The sequence below is a fragment of the Neopsephotus bourkii genome, unplaced genomic scaffold, assembly GCF_033783945.1.
Source record: "Neopsephotus bourkii isolate Nb327-2 ecotype Australia unplaced genomic scaffold, CSIRO-AGI_Nbou_v1 NB_753, whole genome shotgun sequence".
Classification (NCBI taxonomy): Eukaryota; Metazoa; Chordata; class Aves; order Psittaciformes; family Psittacidae; genus Neopsephotus; species Neopsephotus bourkii.
Genome location: NW_026901251.1, coordinates 2230326 through 2253249, shown reverse-complemented (window position 1 = coordinate 2253249; position 22924 = coordinate 2230326). Strand labels below are relative to the sequence as shown.

The 22924-nt window shown below is 38.0% G+C and overlaps 1 protein-coding gene across 4 annotated transcripts in view; it reads left to right on the top strand.

Moving 5' to 3' along the window:
* The window catches only part of ASXL3 (ASXL transcriptional regulator 3), a 130693-nt gene that overhangs the window by 74779 nt on the left and 32990 nt on the right, over positions 1–22924 (top strand). For 2 of the 4 annotated variants that reach the window (XM_061354890.1, XM_061354891.1), the window contains 3 exons: positions 9452–9569; positions 10492–10611; positions 15510–15673. In XM_061354890.1, the coding sequence (XP_061210874.1) occupies positions 9452–9569; positions 10492–10611; positions 15510–15673 (402 nt within the window). Of the gene's footprint in view, positions 1–379; positions 758–8260; positions 8957–9451; positions 9570–10491; positions 10612–15509; positions 15674–22924 lie in introns of those variants that run through there. The other 2 variants (XM_061354892.1, XM_061354893.1) reach the window with 2 other exon arrangements.

Sequence of the window (22924 nt, the reverse complement as noted above, 5' to 3'; positions counted from 1 at the left end):
TAAGATTTCTTTTCTTGACTACAGCCAGATGTGGCTTATCTTGAAGCATTTTGCTGTCCGTAGGAGGTAATCCAGTGAGTCTGTCTGTGGTGTCTATACTTTGACTCATTTTAGAACTACTTACATGTTGTTATACAAGCCTGATATATTTGCCTGTCCTCCTCGCCCTTCCTCACCCCCAAAGAACCGAAGGTGACAGAGAAGATTGTTATGATTATGTCCTTATCACTTAGAATTTGAGCACAGGGTGTCTTCCTGAAAGACTCTGAAAATCCACTGTGAACTGAGAGGTATTTTTCTCTACTGAATTCCTTGGTGTAGAGAGTTTGCTGCAGTTTCTCAGTGTCTCTGCTAACCATTTTCCTATGTTTCATTTCAGATGCTACAAATTTACCAAGGCCACAGTTGGAGAATTCTGGCTCTCTAGCTGAAGCATTTGTTCAGATGTCTGGCAACATAAGTGATGATTCTTGACAAATTTTCCTGTCAACAAATGGAAAGCAAGGAAAACATGTTGCATTTTGACTTCTAGAGAGACATGGGAAGGGACAGTGGAATTTACAAAATGCATTCAGGAAAATGGAAGTTTGAAGATGATAATCTAAACTGATTTTCTGACTGCCAAGACAAGTCTAGGGAAGAGGACAGAGAAACTATGGCAGGGAGACTGCATAATGGGGAAAAGAAGCTGGAAGAGCAAGAGTTCCAGCAGGAGCTCTTCAGGGAGTACATGCATTGCCCGAAGGCAGGCTGCACGGTATGTCCCTCTAAAGGTCCCTATGCACAGGCAGCATGTACCAGCTGCTCAACACAGTGCTTTGGTAAGACACAAGACAGTGTTTGTGAGACTTTCTTCTGGGTCATCCCCATGGTCCTCGGCCCTTATCTGTGATGGAAAAAAAGGGGTAAGAATCCACACAGTCCCTGTATTCTTTTTGTGCCGCTTTTCAACAACTAGCTCCCAGTTGCTGGGGCATTCTGCTTGTTTGGTTTTCCCTGGGGTTGTTGGCATAGCATGCTTTTTGCAGTGATCCTGCATATTTTCTGTTTTAATAAATGTATTTTCCAGATTTTCTTACTCTGAGAAATAATCAAAAAGAATTTTAAAGCAACATTAGAGCAGTACTGTGTTGAAGTATAGTCACCTGTCTCTAGTGTCCTCACTTAAAATATGTCATCACATGAAATTGCCTTTGGTTAAATCTACCACTGCTATGTGGTGGAATCTCCTTCCTAAATATAGGTCAAAAGTGCTCTTTGTTCTTTTCTGTAGATGCGGTTGCATCTACAGACTTGTCCCAAGTCTTAGACTTTCAAGCTGATGATAATGGCCTAGTTCTACGCACTGCACTTGTCTGATAATGTTTTTCTTTAAGTAACGTGGTGAACTCTTTAATGTGAATTGGTCATTGCTACTCTATTCATGCCAAATATCATCATGGAGATGGGAGCCCCACTCAAGCTTTTCCAGTGATGTTACATGATTTTTCCATATAGTGGCAGTGGATGTCTGAGTATCTTCTTCTGGGCCAAATGAAAATAGCAGCTTTTGATTTGAATAGTTTATAACAGGAAATTATACCCAGGTATAATTATACCCATGTCTTGATTTTGAAGTGCATCCTAGAAATGGTTGGCTTTTTCAGGGAAAGCCAGGAGTTGGAACAGCTCTAGGAAGCCTCCTACAAAACTCTGACAAGCAGCTATCTACAAATGCTGTTCCAGGAGCTGTTGGGTAGGTCTCCAGAAGGCTGTGAGCTGAGGGTGTGTGGGCATGTGGTAGAACCCAAGCTGAAACAGGATGTCTGGCAGAAAGGCATTACACTCTTAACTGCTTACACTGGTGCAGTTTAAATTCTTGGAGAGGTAATATGACAAGATTTTTTTTAACTGGAGAATGGCAGTCCAGCCCTGAAGCCCCCACTGCGTGCTTTGGACCCTGTGCAGGATATGTTTGCAAATTTGACCTAATGGAAAATGTTGATTACTGCTTTAAGGGATTTGTATTCTTTATTTGTGGTCTTTATTTTGTTGCTACCTTTATTTTTGTTGGTTTTTAAACTGCTTTCTACAAACTGTTTCCTTACCTTTATGTGTTTTGTTGTTCCAAGAAACAGATTTCCCTTTAAAGCACTTTTCAGATTATAGGTATTACTAATTTAATACTAAAAAAAAAAATAAAATAAAATAAGCACAAACAAAAAGAAACCAACAAACACTCTTTGGAAAGAAGCGTGACTGAGTCGATGCATATGCCATATTCATTCCCATCCCATGAAAGGCAGAACAGACGATGAACGTATCACATTTTTTTGTCCTTCTCTTGTTTCTGTGATTGGGAAAGCAATAAAAATGTTTATTTTGCAGTCTATCATGATCTGCAGCAACTGTAGCTGTGAATGCATTATTGTAATGCTATAGGAGATAGTGCTGGCTTGCAGGTGTACAGACACTTTACATGAATACACACATCTCTCTGTCTCTGCACCACAGATGTCCAAACGCTTTAGTTCAATGTTGGTCAATGTACAGATAAATGTCAAGTTACAGAAAGACAGAAACCACTACGGGGACCTAAAGAACAAATAAGCAGCAAGAAATTATTTTTGTTCCAAATACAGATATGTGTCACAGGGTAGAATATGGCATGGAACAAGAATATATGTGGAGATATTAGCAGAGTTTGGAAATAAACCCTAGTTCTCCAAACTTCCAGCCTGGTGTTCTACCACTACTCTTCATCTCCAAATGAGAGGTTGTGTACACTTGGCACCATTACTGTTATGTTTGGTGTACAAGCCTGATTGGAAGTAAATTAATTTGCTCTATGCTTTGGAAATGGCACTTCTTGCTTTGTAACTGTTTCCATAATACATCTTTGTTACTGTTTTAATCTTATGTTTGCATGCCTTTAATATATGTTTAATATAAGAAGTAGTGGCATCCTGAAAATAATAATGTGTTTATTCTTCATGATTTGTGGTGCTTACTGTTTTATTTTAACTGCTCTGTGTATTCTTGAAAAAGGTTGCCACTGAGAAATTTTAATTTAATGGAGACATGGGAATTAAAGGCTGTCTTAATTTTACTAATAAAATGGGAGTGAGAGAGAGGATAAAGACTGTATTTTATGGTAATGTTGAGTCAGTGATAAACTATAAATCTGTTTCATCTTTGCCAATTTGGGAGCCATGACCATGATGTAGAGTTGTTATTTATTTTGTTCAGTAGACTTCTCTCAGTGTATCATAGCTTGTGTTTTTCACATGGCAGAACAGAAGAATTCCATAGCTTTACATTTCTGATCCATAATGTGTGAAATTTCAAAGGTTATTTTCATGATAGGAGTTTCAGAATGTAGAGTTGACATTTATGGAACAAATAGAAATCTGGGACAATGTTGCTTAATGCAACCAAGTGTTACATATCTTTGTTGTTAATAACTTAATTTTTAACATTCTCAGTATGTCATGCATTTAAGCTCAAATGAAAATGGTTTCCTGCATTAATGATTTATCTCTATGCTGCATATTTTCATTCTGAATTGAAAAGATGTGGGAAAGAAAAATAATGAAAGCATATCCCAAGTAGCAGTAAAGCCAGAGCATAGAGCTTGACAATTTGCTTTTGCTGCTCTTTTGGGGATGTATTTTTCCCCTCTCTCCAGTTACCTTTTAGTTGATGTTATTTCCTTTAATTTCTACTTCAAAGACAACTTTATTAGTTTTTAGTAAAGAGAGTCAACCCTTTTGTCACATTGGTGAAGAAGTCTTTCCTGTGTTAAGATCAACTAAATATGAAACGATTATTCCTAAGAACAGATAAGGTCATTCATGAAACCTCCAACACACTGCTCTCCTCCAGCAGCAGCATAAACTCCCCAGAAAAGAGGAGGAGACTTGCTCTTGTCACCTCCTTATAAAAAAATGCTTGGAATTAGAAGATTGCTGTTAATTGTGTGGTGTTTTTCTTTTGCCATCTATCTTCAGAGTTTGTGTGTGTTCAGTACTCAGTTTTTTACGTTATTTTGAGTTCTTTGGATGAAAATGGTTTGATAGGTTACTTAAAGATTTTGGCAAGAAAAGTAATTTCATTAAACATATTAATTATGCCAAACTCTTTATAATGACCATAGCAGTGTTATTCAACAGATGGTCACTGGTTCATTTTTATGAATGAGAATATTGGGAATTCTCCATACTTGTTATGTGTGAGAGATTCACAGATGTCCTTTGAAACCTGCTTGTGAAAGGGTGGATGTAAGTACTATATTTTGGTGGTGATTTTACGAGAGCTTTTAATGTTTAACTTGTGTCCCATGCGAACTCTAATTTTCTTTCTTTGTTTATTTTTGTGCTGCACAGATAGGATGGTAGTAATGTTTTACAGAATATTTCAACAGTGATCAGTTCTAGGAATTTATAACTTGCAGCTTTTTTAACTGAAATATTTAGTGCAAAGTGATTGAATACATTTGAAATGTAAACATAGTGTCTTGTTAAAGAAAAATGTACATTATGCAAGCCATTATATGTGCTATATGTGTTTCTCTCTTGCTTTCCATAGTAAAACTGACATCTTACCATTTGGTAAAATCTTCAGCTCTTTCTTGCAGATCTGTAGGAAGCCCAGCTAGCAGATTGTATATCTCTAAAAATGGATGAGATGCAAAAGGCTGTGTTGGTAAAAGATGCCAATGTAGTTCGTGTTAGGTACTGTTTCTGTATCTGCAGTGAGATCTGGGACCATTTTTCTTCTGAATGTGTTACAAAATTCCTCATTTTCTTCAGTTACAAATTTGATTCATCTACTTTGTGTTTATTCCCTTCACCGTAAGAGCCAAACCTAGAGATTTATTTGGTCATAATGGCTAGGAAATCAGTAAATTAACTTGATGCACTAAGAGCTCAATATAGCAAAACCTTTGGTGTATGTTTCACTTTGAGTAATCCCATTGACTTCCCAGCTAAGTAGAATTAATCTTTGGATACAAGATTCTTGTCTTATCCTATAGTAGTCTTGTTTCTTAAAATTAATATCCCTCAGGCCAAGTGCAGAGAAGTTAACACATTCATCCTTAGTAGAGGCTGCTCAGGGTGCCCTTGGTTTATACTTAACTCATTCTGGTGTTTGGCTTTACTAGTACTGAGGTGTCAGTTCGCAATTATTCCCTCCGCTGGGCTGATTCTAGTGTTATCTTGCAAAGACTTGTCTATCCAAAATTTCAGATCTTGGAGCTTTGAGTTCAAAGAGGAATTTAACACTAAATCATTGTGATTAGCTGGGAATGCTAAGTCCCAGTAAACAGGATGACTGAGCAAAATCTCAGCTATTTCTTTACCCTCCAAATCAAATGTTAGATTGTTTACTTCATAGAATCATAGAATCATAGCATAGTTAGGGTTGGAAAGGACCTTAAGATCACCTAGTTCCAACCCCCCTGCCATGGGCAGGGACACCTCGCTCTAAACCATATCACCAAGGCCTTGTCCAACCTGGCCTTGAACAATGCCAGGGATGGAGCATTCACAACCTCCGTGGGCAACCCATTCCAGTGCCTCACTACCCTCACAGGAAAGAATTTCCTCCTTATATCCAATCCAAACTTCCCCTGTTTAAGTTTTAACCTATTACCCCTTGTCCTGTCACTACAGTCCCTAATGAAGAGTCCATCCCCAGCATCCCTATAGGACCCCTTCAGATACTGGAAGGATGCTATGAGGTCTCCACACAGCCTTCCCTTCTCCAGGCTGAACAGCCCCAACTTTCTCAGCCTATCTTCATATGGGAGGTGCTCCAGTCCCCTGATCATTCTCGTGGCCCTCCTCTGGACTTGTTCCAACAGTTCCATGTCCTTTTTATGTTGAGGACACCAGAACTGCACACAATACTCCAAGTGAGTTCTCACGAGAGCAGAATAAAGGGGCAGGATCACCTCCTTCGACCAGGCTCCTTTTGATGCAGTCCAGGATAAGGTTGGCTTTCTGGGCTGCAAGCGCACACTGAAGCCGGCTCATCTTCATTTTCTCATCGACCAGCACCCCCAAGTCCTTCTCCGCAGGGCTGCTCTGAATCTCTTCTCTGCTCAACCTGTAGCTGTGCCTGGGATTGCTCCGACCCAGGTGTAGGACCTTGCACTTGGCATGCTTAAACTTCCTGAGGTTGGCATCGGCCCAGCTCACAAGTGTGTCCAGGTCCCTCTGGATGGCATTCCTTCCCTCCAGCGTATCAAGCGAACCACACAGCTTGGTGTCATCGGCAAACTTGCTGAGGGCGCACTCAATCCCACTGTCCGTGTCAGCGACGAAGATGTTGAACAAGACCGGTCCCAACACCGATCCCTGAGGGACACCACTTGTTACTCGTCTCCAGCTGGACATTGAGCCACTGACCACAACTCTTTGTGTGCAGCCATCCAGCCATACTTTTGTATCCTCCTACCCTGTCTCATATTTTTCTCAGACAAAAATGATAGATTTAAAATACATATTAGGAAGAAATTCTTCACTGTTGGGGTAGTGAGGCGCTGGCACAGGTTGCCCCAGAGGTTGCCCAGAGAAGTTGTGGATGCCCCATCCCTGAAGGGTTCAAGGCTAGGTTAGACAGGCCTTTGAGGAACCTGGTCTAGTGGAAGGTGTCCCTGCCTGTGGCAGGAGAGTTGGAACTACATGATCTCTCAGGTCCCTTCCAATCAAAACCATTCTGATTCTATGATAGAAAGGCATAGGGAGATAATTAATTTCTTCTCTGGGGACAGTATAATTCATTGGCACTTTGTGTTAAAACTTTGACTTAGATTTTTATTTCCACATGGTTTTGTTTGGTTTTGGGTTGTTTGTTTTTTTCATTCTACAACCTGCCTTTCAGGTGTCCATGCGTGTAGCTTTACTGTCAGTTTCAGTTATCCCATACAGATTTCCAAATTTAACTATGTGTCCTGTATAGTGATCAGTTCCTTCCATTGTGAAACTGGTGGAGGTAATGGAGGGACTGTCAGTGAAACAATGGATGTTAGGGGAAAGGAAACCCTGAAAAGCAAATGTGTGTCAAAGGGATATGGTGTATGTAAGGTCCGTGCTTGGTCCTCATATGTTTGGGTGCTTACCTGGAGCTCAGAAGTGGACTATGCCTAAAAGTAAATAGTTCTGGTAGCAACACTTGCATGCTCCCAGCTGTGTTCCCTACTGCTTGTGGTTCTGAGTGTCAAGGCTGTGCTGGGATGAACTGTGCTGACTTGTAGTAACGCTCTGTGAGCATGGGGTGGCCTGTGCTTCTTGGAAGTGCCAAATTAGTTGCAAAAATGTATGCTTAAGGTCCACAAGTAGCCTTCCTTGAAGGTCATGAAAGAAGGTAAGTGGTGTGCCTGACAAAGACTGGGTATGGCTGCTCTCACTCTGACACACTGACGTGTCACCTAAGGTGTACGAATGCTTCCTACCTGTCACTGATGGAGGATACACTGCTGCTTACTTTCTATAGTTTGTGGGAGTTGTGTCTAAAGCACTGAAAATCAACTCTGAGGCTTTACAAAGAATCTACCTTTGTCACAGTGGCTGTATAAATCATTAAAATGGTATTTCCTTATGGATGCTGGCAATAAGGCTATGGACCCTGGTAGAGATGGAAATTGTCTTGAAATGGCAAGAGGAGGTTAGAGGAAAACACGGGACATTGTTTGGGCTCTTACTCCTTTGTCTAGGGTATGACACTGAGGATGGATATTTCTTCTCTTTGCTCATCAGGCAAATGAGGCTGTGGAGCACAGTAATTCAAAGTTTGGGTTGTGGTTGTATTGGTATGGTGTTGGCACAGAAGTTGGCTGTCTTTTCAGTTAATTTTTACTGGACTATTTGTTACTGTCTGTGTTACTATATAAATAAGGATCACTTGGTCAGCTTGGCAGGGCTGTGCACTGAGGGTCATTTTTGGCATTTTGGGGAATTTTTGAGAAGTTTTTTTGTATTTTCTGTCCACAAGTCTGGCTGTGCTTGCTCAATATCAGTAGAAATTTTCTGTTTCACACATGTATGAAATATAGGCTGTTCTTTGTGGCTTTCTGCTTGTTTCCTTGGTTCAGTGCAGATTTGACCAGCTTCCTCTCTTTGTTCGATTTCAAGTGTTCTAATTCGCTTTTTATTGCAGCGTGCTTATGTGTCTTTTAAGAAGTGTGCTATAAAAAAGGTTAATCGATGAAATAGCTTTTGTGTGGCTTCATGTATTTTATGTTGTGTAGTGTGTTATTTAGAGCAATAGAGTGACATCGATTTTATTTTCAGAGAGTTTTTTTTATTATTTAGCTATGTGAACATTTTGGCAAGATATTACAGGTTAATTGAAGTTACACACCTAAACCTTACAAGGCATCAGTCATTCGTGTTCATAAACCTACAGGGATAATTCATATAAAATATGCCCCTTGTTGCTATAGTATTACTTTAATAAATCCTTCCCTAGATCATAACACAAATCACAGTTACAAAAAGAGTGTGCACCATAATATTGGAGAAAAACAGACAGAAGAGTAGGAGAGATCTGTATTAAGCCCAGCCCATTCTGATTAATTTCAGAATTGTAATGCTTGCAGATCTATTAATTGGCAGGTATTCGTATCTGTATGTTTTAAAATCTTTGGAACCAGGTAACATTTTTTGTATAAAACAGCCTGACAGTTATTTGCTGTTTCTAATCCTTAAATATTTGGCATTACATTATCAACCCTCTATTTGATCCATTTATGAAACACAAAGCACTTCCATTTGTAGAGATTTATTCTTGTATCATTTTTCCTCAGATTTGCCAGAACACCATCATGTTCGTGTTCTGAAGGTTAATGCCCAAAGTCAAGCAGACAGAAGCCAAGTGCTGCAAGGCTTCCAAGATTAGGACTGATTCCCTTCACGAAAATAAATGATTCCTGCCATGTTCAGTGATTTTGTGCAGCACTACTCACGGCTGAGTGAGTGCATCAATACTGTAGTCCTTACATGCTGTACATACTGATGACACTCTGTGTTAACTTGATTGACTGAGCAGTATACTGAGAGGATGCACCTGCGAGAGATGTGCAGACATATATATTTTTATTCTGGTTTTGAAACATTTATTTTACATTTTCTTTACTTAGAAGCCTTAGTTTCACATTCCATGGGTTATCATGTTGTACTGCTAAGGTAGAGCAAATAGTTATGTGCTTCTTTATTGTCAAAATGATTGGAAAATGATCTAAGGTGCATCTTCTTTCTCTTTATAAAAAAAAAAAAAAAAAAGCCTGATTTTATATTTAAAAGGAAAATGACATAAAGGGGACAAGTATGAATTCTGGCAAGTCAGTAACTATGTAAATTGTGCTTATTGTAAGAGATTCAGTTTAATGGTAGAGAAATGTCTCATGTTATTCGCTTATAAACATTATTTTTTGTTACATTTTTACATTTTGTTATCATTTTTGTAGGCTTTAAGACAACAGCAGAAAAGAAGAAATGGAGTCTCAATGATGGTAAACAAGACTGTTCCTCGTGTTGTTTTGACACCATTAAAGGTGTCTGACGAGCAGTCGGATTCTCCTTCAGGTAAATAGCTAAAGGACCTTTTGCAAGATCAGCTGGAGGTACAGAGCATTCCTCTGAATCAGCTGTGTAGCACACAGAATTTGGATCTGCTGAAATAATGTTTCCACTTGGTGGCTTTATTTAACATCTGTATTTCCTCATAAAATGTGGTGTCTGAAGGATAGAGATTTTGCTTTAATACAGAATGGAAGGCATGCAATTAAATGACGATTGATAATAGCAGCTTTAAAGTAATGCAAAGTAACATTTTGTTTGGCACTGGAACTCTGATGAAGGACCACATGTTGGTATTCAGTGTCTCAAAAAGGGGAGGTGGGGAAAAAAGACAAGCTTCTCTGTGAATATGAATTTGTGTCTCAATTCTGCATTGCAATACTCAGATCCTTTTGTTAGCTTTCCTCTGGTACTATGCTCATCACTGCAGCATAACCTTGACCTTTAGTTCTGGTGTTTAAGTTGCTTCATTTTAAGAGATTTCTATGGCTATGTTTAACACAAATTGACAATTTTATTTCCAGGTATATCTATATATCCAGGGATATTCTTCTATAAATGTTTCTTCACAAAGAAATGATCTTTTTTCACCTTTATATTACTTTACTGCCCCATAAATTATGGTTAAAATATTTTTAAAGATATCCCTTGGGCATTATAGGAAATTTTATTTTTATTAGATCAATGAACATTTTTATTGACTGCAGTGTTCAGTAAACTTTAGTTTTCAGCACTTAATTGATTTATTGAGCTTTTACTTCCATTTCCTCAGATGATGAGGAATCATATTGTAACCAGAAAAAGGTGTATTGCCTTTCAGCAAATAGATGTCGATTTTTTTTAAATCCTATTTTTGTAGGGGGTGCTGGGGGGATTGTTGGTACAAGTGCATCAGTGTCACGTTTGGCTGGTTTTATTTTTTCCTAAGGATCTGAATCTAAAAATGGTGAAGCAGATGGTTCTGATAAAGAGATGAAACATGGGCAAAAGTCTCCAACTGGAAAACAAACCAGCCAGCACTTAAAGAGGTTAAAAAAATCTGGTTTAGGTGAGTAGGAGTGAAATAATTACCTTGCTTGTTATTGTAATACTGACATTTTTCTGAACACTGTGTTTTCTCTAAAAGTTTTGTTTTTCTGGTTTATCTGTGCAGCTGACCCTTTCTCAAGAAAGCATCTTTCTTTCTGGCTACCTGGAAGATCCATGGGCAATTTTTCTCCGCCCCCCACCCCAGAATGATTTTCTGTAGTTGCTTTTTAAAGGTTGGCAGACCTAAGCAACTTCAGGCAGAGAGGTCATTTAGCAATTAGCTTCTGATTGCTGCATCATGATTTTCTGGGGGATGGAGGCACGTGTAGCAAATACTCTTTCTTCCTGTTAAATTTGCTTGCAGTCTAATATGTATTTATTCCCCAAGTCAATAGCGTATTTGTTCACATACCCACCCTATTAGAAGTTTACCTTCTTTTCTTCATTTCTGTTACTCCATGACATACCAAGATTTGGCATATAATTTTTGGTTGATTCTCTTCCTTTGTTTCTTCAGTTGGATCCTTAATTATTTTGAAGCTACATTTCTTGAAGTGGTAGATAGAGTTTCTGGTTTTATTTTCTGTGGTTTTTAGCAAGATTCATGGATGATGATCTGTAATTAATGAAGAATTTTCTCTGAAGAGATGCTAAGAGTAAATTCTCAGTAGCTTCATGTGATAGGCAGATTTTCCTGCTCTGCAGGAAATATAATTGGAAATGCTCCCTAAGGAGAAGATAATGTAGTGTTCGCTAAGACTCTTGTCTCGGCTAAAGTAAAGTAGAATAATTGCATAACTGTTTCTTTATCTTTGCAAAGGACTGTTTGCATTCAGCAGACTACTGAATCATTTACAGGAGCATTTTGCAACGTGGCCATATTGGAAAAGTTAGCAAACAAGCTTTTTATAGTGGCTGGATCATCCAGCCATCTGTCTTCATGGTGATAAGATTGTTCTTCTTTATTAATGATCAGGCCTTGTTCTATTTTTATGTGTAACTATCCTGTAAAATACCTTGAAAGTATTTTACTTCCTAAATGGCATAACTTGGTTGTTAAATATGCTATTGGCAGTTCCTGGTGAACTGTATCCTGCAATCATTATTGGATCACAGCCTCCCATGAAAGTGCATTTTGGTTTCCTATATGATCTCTCTGCAGATTATTGATCAGTCTTAGAGGGATAGCTAGTCCTTCATGTTCACCCAATGGCATTATTCAAACCCAGAAATACTCCTTCAGTGTTAACAACTTTTGCTATGCAAAGATATGTTCAATTTCAGGTGATTTCCTGTAACTTTGCTCTATAATGAAAGCTAAAATATGTATATGTTCCTCCCCAGCCTCAGGTATTTCATCCATTTTTGGCTGATGGTACCAAATGGAGAGTGAATTCCTTAAATTTTTTTGTGGACTTCTGAAAAAAACCTCTGGCCTTTTGGGACACCATGCTTGGAATGTGGGAATCTGTATACATTTTAATGGTTTCTGTTCTCATACCTACTGAAATGTTTCTCTTATGGCATATATTTCTTGGGATACTAGTACAACAGTTGTTGAGCATTTTTGAGAATAGGTTCAGTGTCCTATATAATGCACAATTCAGTTCCAGACACTGTTTGATTGTCTGACACTCTGCTGATCTGCCCAACATTCACTGTATGTTGTGATTGATAGACTTTCGGAGCTCCCATTAAATATGATGACTTTTTCCTCCTTTTAGTTAACTGATTCTGCCAACTATGTGATTTCTATCCTTTTCCTATTTTACTTTTTATACTTCAGTGTAGAACCATAGTGCTTCCAACCTTTTCATAGTTAATTCTCTGTGCTGGAGACTAATCTCTTCTTTTCCAAGAAGCTGTAAGCTTGAGTTTCTCTCATCTTCGAGGTTCTATTTCTGATCTGGGCAGTGATCCCCCCAAACTCTGGTTTGCAGCTCTATGAGGATTCAGAATGTGTTTGTGGAAAATGATGTAAAACCCATTGTCATATGTTTTGTCATAAACTTCTCCCAGAGTTATTAGCTTTGAAATAGTGGCATATTCTTGTATTCCACAGAAATACTGCTTTCCATGCTACTCCGGAATACTTTGCTAAATCTGATTACAAACTTGAGAGCTTCATTAAAGGTCCTAAATTAGCCATAGCAAGGCTGAGGGGGGAGAATTTGTGATTCTTCTGAACAGTTTTGAGTTATTTTTTGAAGTATGCCTATCCTGGGCATCTATAGTTTGTTACTGGCCTACCATCCTAGAAATAAGACACGTATTTCTTCCAAAAGTTGATAAAACCTCCATAGGAGCCTGTGAGCAGTAGTACTTGGAATAAATCAGAAAATATGTGACCTACACACAGAATTTGGTTTGACTTTCTGATACAGTCTTGGCTTTTTGCACTATTAAAATCATAGAATCATAGAATAGTTAGGGTTGGATAGGACCTTAAGATCATCAAGTTTCAACCCCCCTGCCATGGGCAGGGACATCTCTCTCTAAACCATATCACCCAAGGCCTCGTCCAACCTGGCCTTGAACACTGACAGGGATGGAGCATTCACAGCCTCCGTGGGCAACCTATTCCAGTGCCTCACCACCCTAACAGGAAAGAATTTCCTCCTTATATCCAATCTAAGCTTCCCCTGTTTAAGTTTTAACCCATTATCCCTTGTCCTTTCACTACAGTCCCTAACGAAGAGTCCATCCCCAGCATCCCCATAGGACCCCTTCAGATACTGGAAGGCTGCTATGAGGTCTCCACGCAGCCTTCTCTTCTCCAGGCTGAGCAGCCCCAACTTTCTCAGCCTGTCTTCATATGCCACTGAAGGACATTACTGACTTTGTAGTCATTTGTCTTGTTTTAGTTTGGATCATCTGTATGTGTATGTCTTTCCATAGGATATGAAGCGTTAGCTGGGGAAAATGTTACTCCAGTTTTGAGTCACTTAGGAAATGGGGATGTGCATTCTGTATTGATTAAAGAAAAGCATACACATACAGGCATTAAAATCATATACATCATACTACTTGTGTTACACCTGGGGACTGTTTTCCCATTTATATTTAGTGGGTGGAACAGATGTTGAGGACAGTTTATTGTGATGCATTCATGAAAATGAGCACTTCTTCCATAGAAATGTCCTTTAAACCAGGGCATTTATTTGCTTATAATGGAGTTTTTGCTGTACTGAAATACAGCTGGAAACATGTGTTGGAAAAGGTTATCTTGTGCTGAGTGCAACGTAATCCTTGTCTTATTCAGTTAGTATTGTCTGCTGTAAAGTAAAAGGAAATTTCAAGAATGTTTGTGGGAGTCTGTGGCTGAAGGGAAGCTTTTAGAATTTACAAATCTGCATTTTCTTTCCTTTGTACATTTTGTGGGTGATGTTAGAGCCTTTCAGGGGAGTCTATTGTAGGCATTGCAAGAAAGCTAATGCAAAATTGCCTGAATTTCATTGGTGTTACTGTCAAGTAGTTTGTAGCATTTGAAAAGTTCCTAATAATCAGTTTGCCCAAATTCACCCGTTTGTAAAATACTTTTCTTCTTTTTAACATGTCAGTTGCAATCTTCATGGAGAGGTCCTATGTGAATGCAAAATGCCATCATTGCTCATAGCATTGGAATAATCTTTTCTATTGCTTTTTTAGAGATTCAGCTGGAGTTTGTGTATTATTTAGTTATAAAATAATGTCACCCGTTTTGCAGCATCTTTAAAGGTTTTGAAAATACAAAATCCGGAGAAGTTTCCTGAGAAAGGTTAGAAGCTTTGAGTTTGTCGAGTCATCTGAGCTGCCCGCTTCTTCCATTTACATATTGAGTATCATAATATGTTAAGACTGAGAGGAAAATAGAATTATAGCAGTATGTATATACCCTGAAGCAAGTAGCAGTAATTGCACTTTAAGGAGCTTTAAAAGGCACCTTTTAAATTTTATCCTAGAAATAATAGCAAAATGAGACCACAAGGGGCCTCCAGTGGTCATCTGTTTCTTTCATCAGTCATAGGGCAATCAGTCATACATCAGTCGTTCCTGAGAGGTATTTGTCTAACATATTCTTGAAGATTTCTACTGATGGAGACTGTATTGTCCTCCTATACATCTAATCCAGTGTCTCTTTTGTGGTTGAAAGCTGTCTTTTCCCAATATCTTCAGAAATGTTTCTTACTGTGCAAGAGTTACATTGCTGTTTGGGTGTGGACAGTAAGAAGACAGTGTCCTTCACCATTTTGCATCAACCATTTGTGTATTTCCCCTTCCCTCTGCTGAGTCTCTACCTTACTCATTCCCAGGTTTTTATTTTTCCTCAGAACCCTGTTTTCTAAACCTGTAATAATTCCTGATGCTGCCTTCTGTGTGCTGATCATTTTAGGTCATAGGTTCTTTAGATAATTCTGAAAAATTCATGTTTTCAGACACTCGTTTGACACATTAAATAATCTCCTCTCTATAATCACTGTCTATCTCACACAGGTAGTTTTTAGCAGACACTATTGGGCAAGTTACATAGGCCATAGTGTACTGCATGGCAAAAGAGAAGCTCTCTGTAATGACTGGTTCACATGAAACTCATCAAGCAGCCTTTTACTTGGAAGTAGATGTTTATTATTGCATGATATCATGATGGAATTTTTCTGCTGCTTCTGAGTTGAGTTGGTGTCTTGAGCTGGAAGTAAGAACATGTCAGCTATGATATTGACTGGAACATGGGTCCTGTTAGAGCTTAAGAGACAAATACAGGGAAAATAGAAGCTGTTCATACACCTAGAAAAGGCTGTGCTACCCTTTTCATAGTACTGTTTCTCCGGAGTTTACTGTATTATAAAATAAAACTAAAAACGTAAGAAGAAGACTTGTTCTTATTCCCTTCCTTTTTTTTTTTTTATGTTTAAAGTTATTTCTGTTTATTTACTCCAGGACATTTGAAATGGACCAAAGCTGAGGATATTGACATAGAAACACCAGGATCTATTCTAGTGAACACTAACCTGAGGGCTTTAATAAATAAACACACCTTTGCTTCTTTACCTCAGCATTTTCAACAGTACCTCCTGCTTTTGCTTCCAGAAGTAGACAGGCAGGTAAGTAGCATGATGCAATATTTTTTCCTTTAATGAGATTTTATTACAGTGTATATGCATAGGCTGATTTGATTGACAAGGAATTGTTACAGGAAAGAGTAAGAAGTTTTCCATGCTTTCTGAGGTAGAACTGTTAGATGTGGAATGACTAAATTTTATCTAGGTGTCAACCAGCCCCTACTTCCTTTCTTTCTGGAAACTGTGCAAGTTCCTGATTTGTCTAAATGGAAACTAGTCAGCAGATCTTCTGAACTTGCCAAATCTCTTAATCAGCTTTCCTACCTATGTTTTTGAAGGTAAACTTCTCACCTTCAAGACTTTATTTACGTTGAGTATCTTTTTGTCTGTGATCTTCCTGGGCATTCTGCCAACAATGTCCAGGTCAATATTAGTTCTGTTAGTTTCTTCTACCTTCACATTTTACACGTGCCTATGTATGCATCTGCTCGGCTCCAGTGCACTGAATCCATTCATTCACACCTTTTGTAAGGAAGTTCTTGTTCAGATGTAACAGCTGCAGGCTCATAAGACTTGTTAATCAGTTCTGTTGAGGAGAATGATTTGGGGAGTAACCGTGGAAAATAAAAGTTCAATTTCACGTTGTGTCCTACAATGTCTGGTTCCTTCTGCATTTGTTGACCACACTGCAGGCATTTTAGAGCAAGAAAAAAAATCCTTCCATCATGTTTAGCAATGAAAATAGCAAAAAGAGCCCAAACCAATATCATTTACTTACTTGCCTGACTTCCAGATTTAAACAATCTTACCCATTTCAATGGGGAATACTCATGTACTGAATTCTGACACATGAAGTGACCCAAATAGAATTTACTTTTTTTTTTTCTTTTTTTTTTGCAGATGGCCAGTATCCCTCTTCTTCTATAATAACTTACATAACTTTAATAGTCACTTAAATGACTGATTAAAACCTTCATCTTAAATCATTATGGTAAATGTCGTGGTTTCATTTCTTAAACAGTTAGTAGTTAGTGTCTACCACAGTAACACAAGGGAAAGCAATACAAGACAAAAAGAGAAAGAAAAAGATGTATTGATGTACTCAGCCTCCTATCAAATTAGACACTATGTTGTGGACTAAAATTATGCGCTTTGGTAATGGAACATTTGTAAAAGAGCATTAAGCCACAGCCATAAGGAGAAACAATGTAGATTTATTTGTTCTAAGGCTCCCACAAAGCAGTCAAATTCAGTATTTACAGATTTTAAAAAAAACCTTTTCCATACTGTAAAACAGTTCAACTTAGTGCCCAGCAAGTGTTTTGATTTTTCTTTTTATTTCCAGTTAATTGATGAGAAGAGATTAAAAAAAGTAAAATCTGCTAGGTAAAATTATGTTTTCTCTCCAAGCACTGAAGATCCCAGTGTTCATGAATTATATTTCAGGGGCAGGGCCTTATTAAGAAGTTTCACACTTGAAAATTTGTTTTTAGAAATGGAAGTTCTGGAACTGTCAAGTCATTTAACTTCTTATCAGGGTCCTTACAGCAGAGTTTTTGGCAAAGAAATCAAAAGAATATTTGTTGAATTTAATAACACCTCAGTAGTTAAAAGCAATGCATTTCTTTTTAATATTTATTTCAGAAAGCATTCATATAACGCATAAATTGCAGGTATTATCTCAAAGGCCCGACACTAAATATTTGTACATTTACTTCATAAATAAACTAGTCGCAAAAGAGCGTGTGCTATGAGACATTTACAGGTGTCCTTCTGTCTTGTCATCTTCTCACAGTGTTCTGTGGGGGTGGATACCATACAATAATGTGTGTTTGGAAGGCAGAAGTCTCCATTTCTGGAAGGTTAATGGAAATGTTTGGCATCTAAGTGTGATAGTCTGGGGGTTGTTTTCTGTTGGGAGTGAAATAGTCTTGAATACTCACTTTGTGGAAGTCTCAGTAGAGGAAGAATTGCATCCCTTTCTTGATATCTGAGAATATGTTCTTTGCTATGCCTAAAGGGTAGCATCCCTGATACGGACTGATGAAAACAATTGAATTGATACTCTTTTCCTTCATGTGGCAAGTGGAAAATGCCAGTGTAGTGCTCAAGGATTAAGTGAGAGGGAGAGAAAATTCCAACCAGGGAGTCTCTTGTGCTGGTCACTCCAACTGGGCAAAGCAATGTTGTTCAGTGTTTCTCTTTTATTTCTACTGTCTAAATTAACAGAGAAGCAAAAATGATGTAAAACTATTCTTTGAGTTAGCTACTTGTCTCTAAGGGTTCAGGTTATTTTATATGGCCTTTTGTTGTTTTGCCTGAGAATTCCTACTCCTGCTCTTGTGGCTCCAAAGTGCTTCCTACCTGTGTGCTGCTCAGCAGTTGGCTGCTGCTGTCTTCCCCAGAGAAAACTGCATGTCATGTGGATATAGTATGTGAAGCACTGTAATAAATGGCACCATAAAAATGTAATAGAGTTATGCTATTTGTGTATATATAGTGATCTGTGAAATAAATTGCTAACGAAGTGCAGGCTCGTTTAGGCTTTATTACTGCTCCACATAGGAAAACCCTATGATGAATGATTCTTTGTCGTTTCTGTCATAAACACCGTTTTTCTGGGTGGTATAACTCCTCCTTCTTAAATCGTATTGAGCTGAAACTTGTCATGCATATGCCAGTTTGAATAAGCATTTTTAGAAATCATTAGTGCAGGAAGTTGATTTTTACCTTCTTTGTGTGTGTGTGTGTGTGCAAGTGTTTATTATAAATAAATTATTTCCCTCTCAATGCTGGATAGTCTAATATGTTTTAAAAAAGTTCAAGGATAAGCCAGAAGCCTCATGGAATATGTTTTAGGATTATTTTTTCTTTTTTTTTTTTTTTGGCGTATGGGATAGTGTTCAAATTTTGTGGTGGTTATCAGGCAGCCATGGGAGCCCCTTATGGAACAGGAGCCATGAGAGTCACTTATGGAACAAAGGGCTGTAAGAAAGATGTCCCAGAATAGATGGAGAACAGCTCTGTTGTTGATGCTGTCCTTTTTCCTACTCCAGCTAGATTTTTGTAAAAGTAGAGTGCAGGCTCATTACTTTTTTTTTTCTTAGGAAAAGGTAAGTTGTATCATCAGTTTTTCACACTTTAAATTGATTTCAGCTTTTATATTAGTTTAAATTTTATTTCAGTAATAGTGAGGCCAGTGTGTAATTTTCTATATTCAGAATGCTTACAAAAAAAATAGGAACAAGTTGGCAGTTATGGTAGATATGTTTTATCAGTGATTTGCTTTCATCTGGGTTCAGAGCAAAATAGTGTGTGAACATTGTTCAAAGAAGCAGCCATGTCCAGACAGGTCTGTTCAGCATGCTCCTCCAAAACATTGCATCCCTGGATACTGAGAATATTGTATGTGAAATTTGAACATCCAGATTTTCAGCTCTTTGTTAATCTATAGGGAGTCAAAGGCTTACAAACTTTGAAGGTCAGCTGATACAGAAGCCTGTTGGGTGATCCCTCAGAAGACCTAGATGACTGAGCTGGCAATAAGAAAGCGTGTAGGTATAGAAGCTATATAGAAAGCAAACTCTCTGCACAAAAGATTTCAGTTGTCAGAAATCCCAACAAAGTATTTTTGTTTTCAGCTCTAATTAGAACATTCTACAGCTCAAGAACAATTGAATTTTCATCAAAGAATACCTGCTTCTAATATTAATACATCAAGCTGGTAATTACATGTAACAGAAGCCTTCCTGACCACCTCTCAGCAAATACTCATCTTCAAAGCAGGAAGTTTCTCTGTGTACCTAGATTTCTATACTGCATCAGTGTCTCTTTAAATATTAATTACACAACTTCTGTTGTGCAAGGATGAGTAACACGTCTATATGACAGGATCCTGAAAAGGAATGGCAGCTGATCTTGTTTATACCAGCTTTCCTTGCTGTTATTACTAGGGAGTCAAATTCCTGCTGTTAACACTGGGGTATGAGCAAAAGGAAGGGAAATACACCCATGTAGTTAGTAAGCTTCCAAGAAGTGCTGCCTCATCTGAATAGCAGCAGAAAGCTTAAGTGATTTTACCTATGCTTAGAGAGCTAAACAAAATGTTCTTTCCTGAATGCTCTGAAAACAAAATATCTTCACAGACTCTAGAAATGCTTAACAACTTTCTGATCTTTGAGGATTTAACACCGTGTCCTGTATTTTCTCTTCTGGTAATACTGGGTTCTTCTGAGCCTCTTGTGGTTTGCACCTGCCCTGCCCTTGCACATAGGATGAGAATTTCCTTCTGCAAAAACACCCATGAAGGATCTCAGAGGCTCCTCAGATGTGTGTATTAGATTGCAATGTCATTTTGTCTGACAGAACCTACTCACGAAGAGCATTTAAAACAGTAGAAGATATCCTAGTGAAAATTATCAGGTCTTAGCTTTACTTGCTTCATGAATAAATTTAGCAGTCCTTTATTTTATTCTCTGAATCAATCTCTACATTTTATAGATAGTTGAGGTAGTTACTGAAATTCAAAATTCAAAACTTAAAAACTCTTAGGGAAATACTTAAGCCATGTAGTGTTGCAGAAATCCCTGTGAATATTTCATGTTTATAGTAAAGCAATCTGCTACAAAGAAAGCCATGACTTACAAATCAAAAACTCTAAAATGGGCCAAAACCCACCTTAATCTCTTAATTTCTAAATCAGTGAATTCCAAAATAATAACTGTTTCTTGGGTCAGTGCCAGTGTTGTTGTTATATAACAACATTACAGCAACCTGTCACTTCAAGGTCAGACTAGGTTCTGTGTTTATGTCTTGGTCTGTTCTATTTACATAGATGCTGGCACTTCCAGGTTAACTATATCGCCTTGAAAGGATTCCCTCTCACCTCATGTTGGAAAAGGGCACAGGTTGATGTCAGTAATTTTCTCAGTTCTGTTTAAGATAGTTAGAAGTAATTGTGAGGAGGTTGTCTACAGATTTCTATTTCAGAACCTCTTTGTTTTCATGTAGTATGAATCAGCTTAATTTCTGTTCATACTATTTGAGCAGTGATAAGAAGAGGTAACCATTGTTTTCATTGTGCACAAATTACTCCTACTCCCAGGCACATCAGTTAAAGTTCTGCAGTGGAGTGTGTAAGGAACAATACACAAAATTGTTAGGCATGTAAAGACAAGGAGAGAGGTCTGGTGTTTGCCATTCTGACACTTAGTATTTATTTGATTCTTTGTAATCAAAAGAATAATATAAATACTATTTAGTATCTATCTTACTTTATATTAGTTTTATACTAAAAAAAGAGTAAGCAAAGCTTTATTTTCACAATCCCTTCCTTGTAGCAGTGTAAACACCTTCTTGTTTGCTTTGTTAACTTTATCAGTACTTGAGATTATATTTGCCATTGGAATTTCAGCATTTTCTTTATAAAACATCAAACTGCAGAAATTATTCCTGTTTGTATTATTTTCTCCCAGGTTTGTTTTACATTTCTCTCCATGGAATTATTGTGTAGTAGCAGCTAAATGGTACCTTTATATTACTTAGCTGTCTTTTCTGCTAATACTGCAACCGTTTAGCTGTCCTTTTCAATTCTTTATCACCAGTAGCTTTCAAATATTTATTATTATGTTCCTGTAAATGTTTGAGTTTTACACCAAAATAGTTGTCGGGTTATGACAAAAGGACTTAGTTCAGAGGAGAACATTTGCAATAGAGGGTTAAATGTAAGATGTCTTATACTCCTAAACATATTTTTAAAGCTGTAAAATTGGCACCCCTGTGTGTGTAGTAATTGAAGGTCATTTTATTTCACATTTCTCCCTTCAACTGATATTTTTTCTTTGATTTATTGGTTAATGTGAGTAGTATGGCATTGTTGTAATATGCTTTATTTGCACAGCTTTATTAGGGTAATTTTAATATAAGTATATTGCATACTAGATGGATGAAGAAATTCCAAAGCATTTAAGCTGCCTTTTCAATAAGATTCTGGAGCTCTGATTCCTGACTTCAGCTATCCAGGGGTGTTCAGAATGATTCCGAGCCCCGGCTCACCCCTTTGTCCTTGTGTGGCAAGTTAATACCTCTTTTATCAAATGCAGGTGTATGGATGGTGTATGTGCACATTTCACAGTCGTATATTAACAACAAACATCAGTTTCGCTTTACATGAGTTGAAAGCTGAAAAATTTCACTTTAAAACCCTTGTTGGCTTTAGCTACAGGAATATTCTTGTAGCTTCCCTAGTGCAATCCAGTAAGGCTCACTGCAGTTGCATTGCAATTTCACTGCTCTGATTGGCGTGGTAATGGAATTCTTGTTTCCTTTTTTGCAATAATCCTTAGAGGTCCTCCTCAGTACTTCTGCATATATGAACAGGAAGATTTACATTTTTTATTAGATGACATGTTTTTTGTATTTTTGCAGGCTTCATCACTGTATTTCAGAAGTATGAATCAGTGTTTTCCACTATGCTGCATCCATGTTGTGGAAGTTGTTGTTTTATTTCTAAAGCCCTAGCTACAAGATCTCATCACACTTCAATCATGTCTCACCTTTATGAACAAGCTTTGTGGAATTGTTAGTGGAACTATTGTCATTGCTTTTGTCTGTAGCAAGGCTCAACTCTGAGCATCTTGCAGGACATTGTGCTGTGCCCACTGAAAGCTGAAAATACAAGAGCCACAGCAGTTTCTGCAGCAACCTTTTCCATAAGTCCTTCTGGTGTGTGAGGGGCCCAGTGCTCGAGGTTCTCCTTCTGACGTGAACTAGTGAAGCTTTGTTCCCATCTTCTTCCTTCCAACAATTTACATTTAACAAAATTATTAGTACTTTTAAAAGAGAAAGGAACTTATAAAACACCTCCTTTCCAATGGGAAAGTATTTGCACAAGTGTCTTTTTGAAAGACTGTGCTAGGAACTGTGAGAGAATAACTTATATGTGAACATAAATGGTAACATATGGGCGCAAGGGTCTGAGGTACTTCAGGTTATGTGGCTGATAATGATACACTACTGCAGTGTATAGTGTTTCAACTGTTTCTTCCTTGCAAAGTGCTAGTAATTTAGTTATATGAATTGGTCTGCAGTTCCACCAGTGTTGACACTATAGGGCTGCACTGGAATTAGGTGAAGAACAGAACATTCCTTACAGTTCTGAATCTGAAGACAGCTAAAGACTTGAAACAGGATGTTGGATGCAGGTGCAGCAAAAAGAAGAGCAAGCAGAACTGAACCATCTGTACTTCTGCTGCAATCTCTCTCTCTCTCTCCACCCTTTCTTTCTCCTCTATC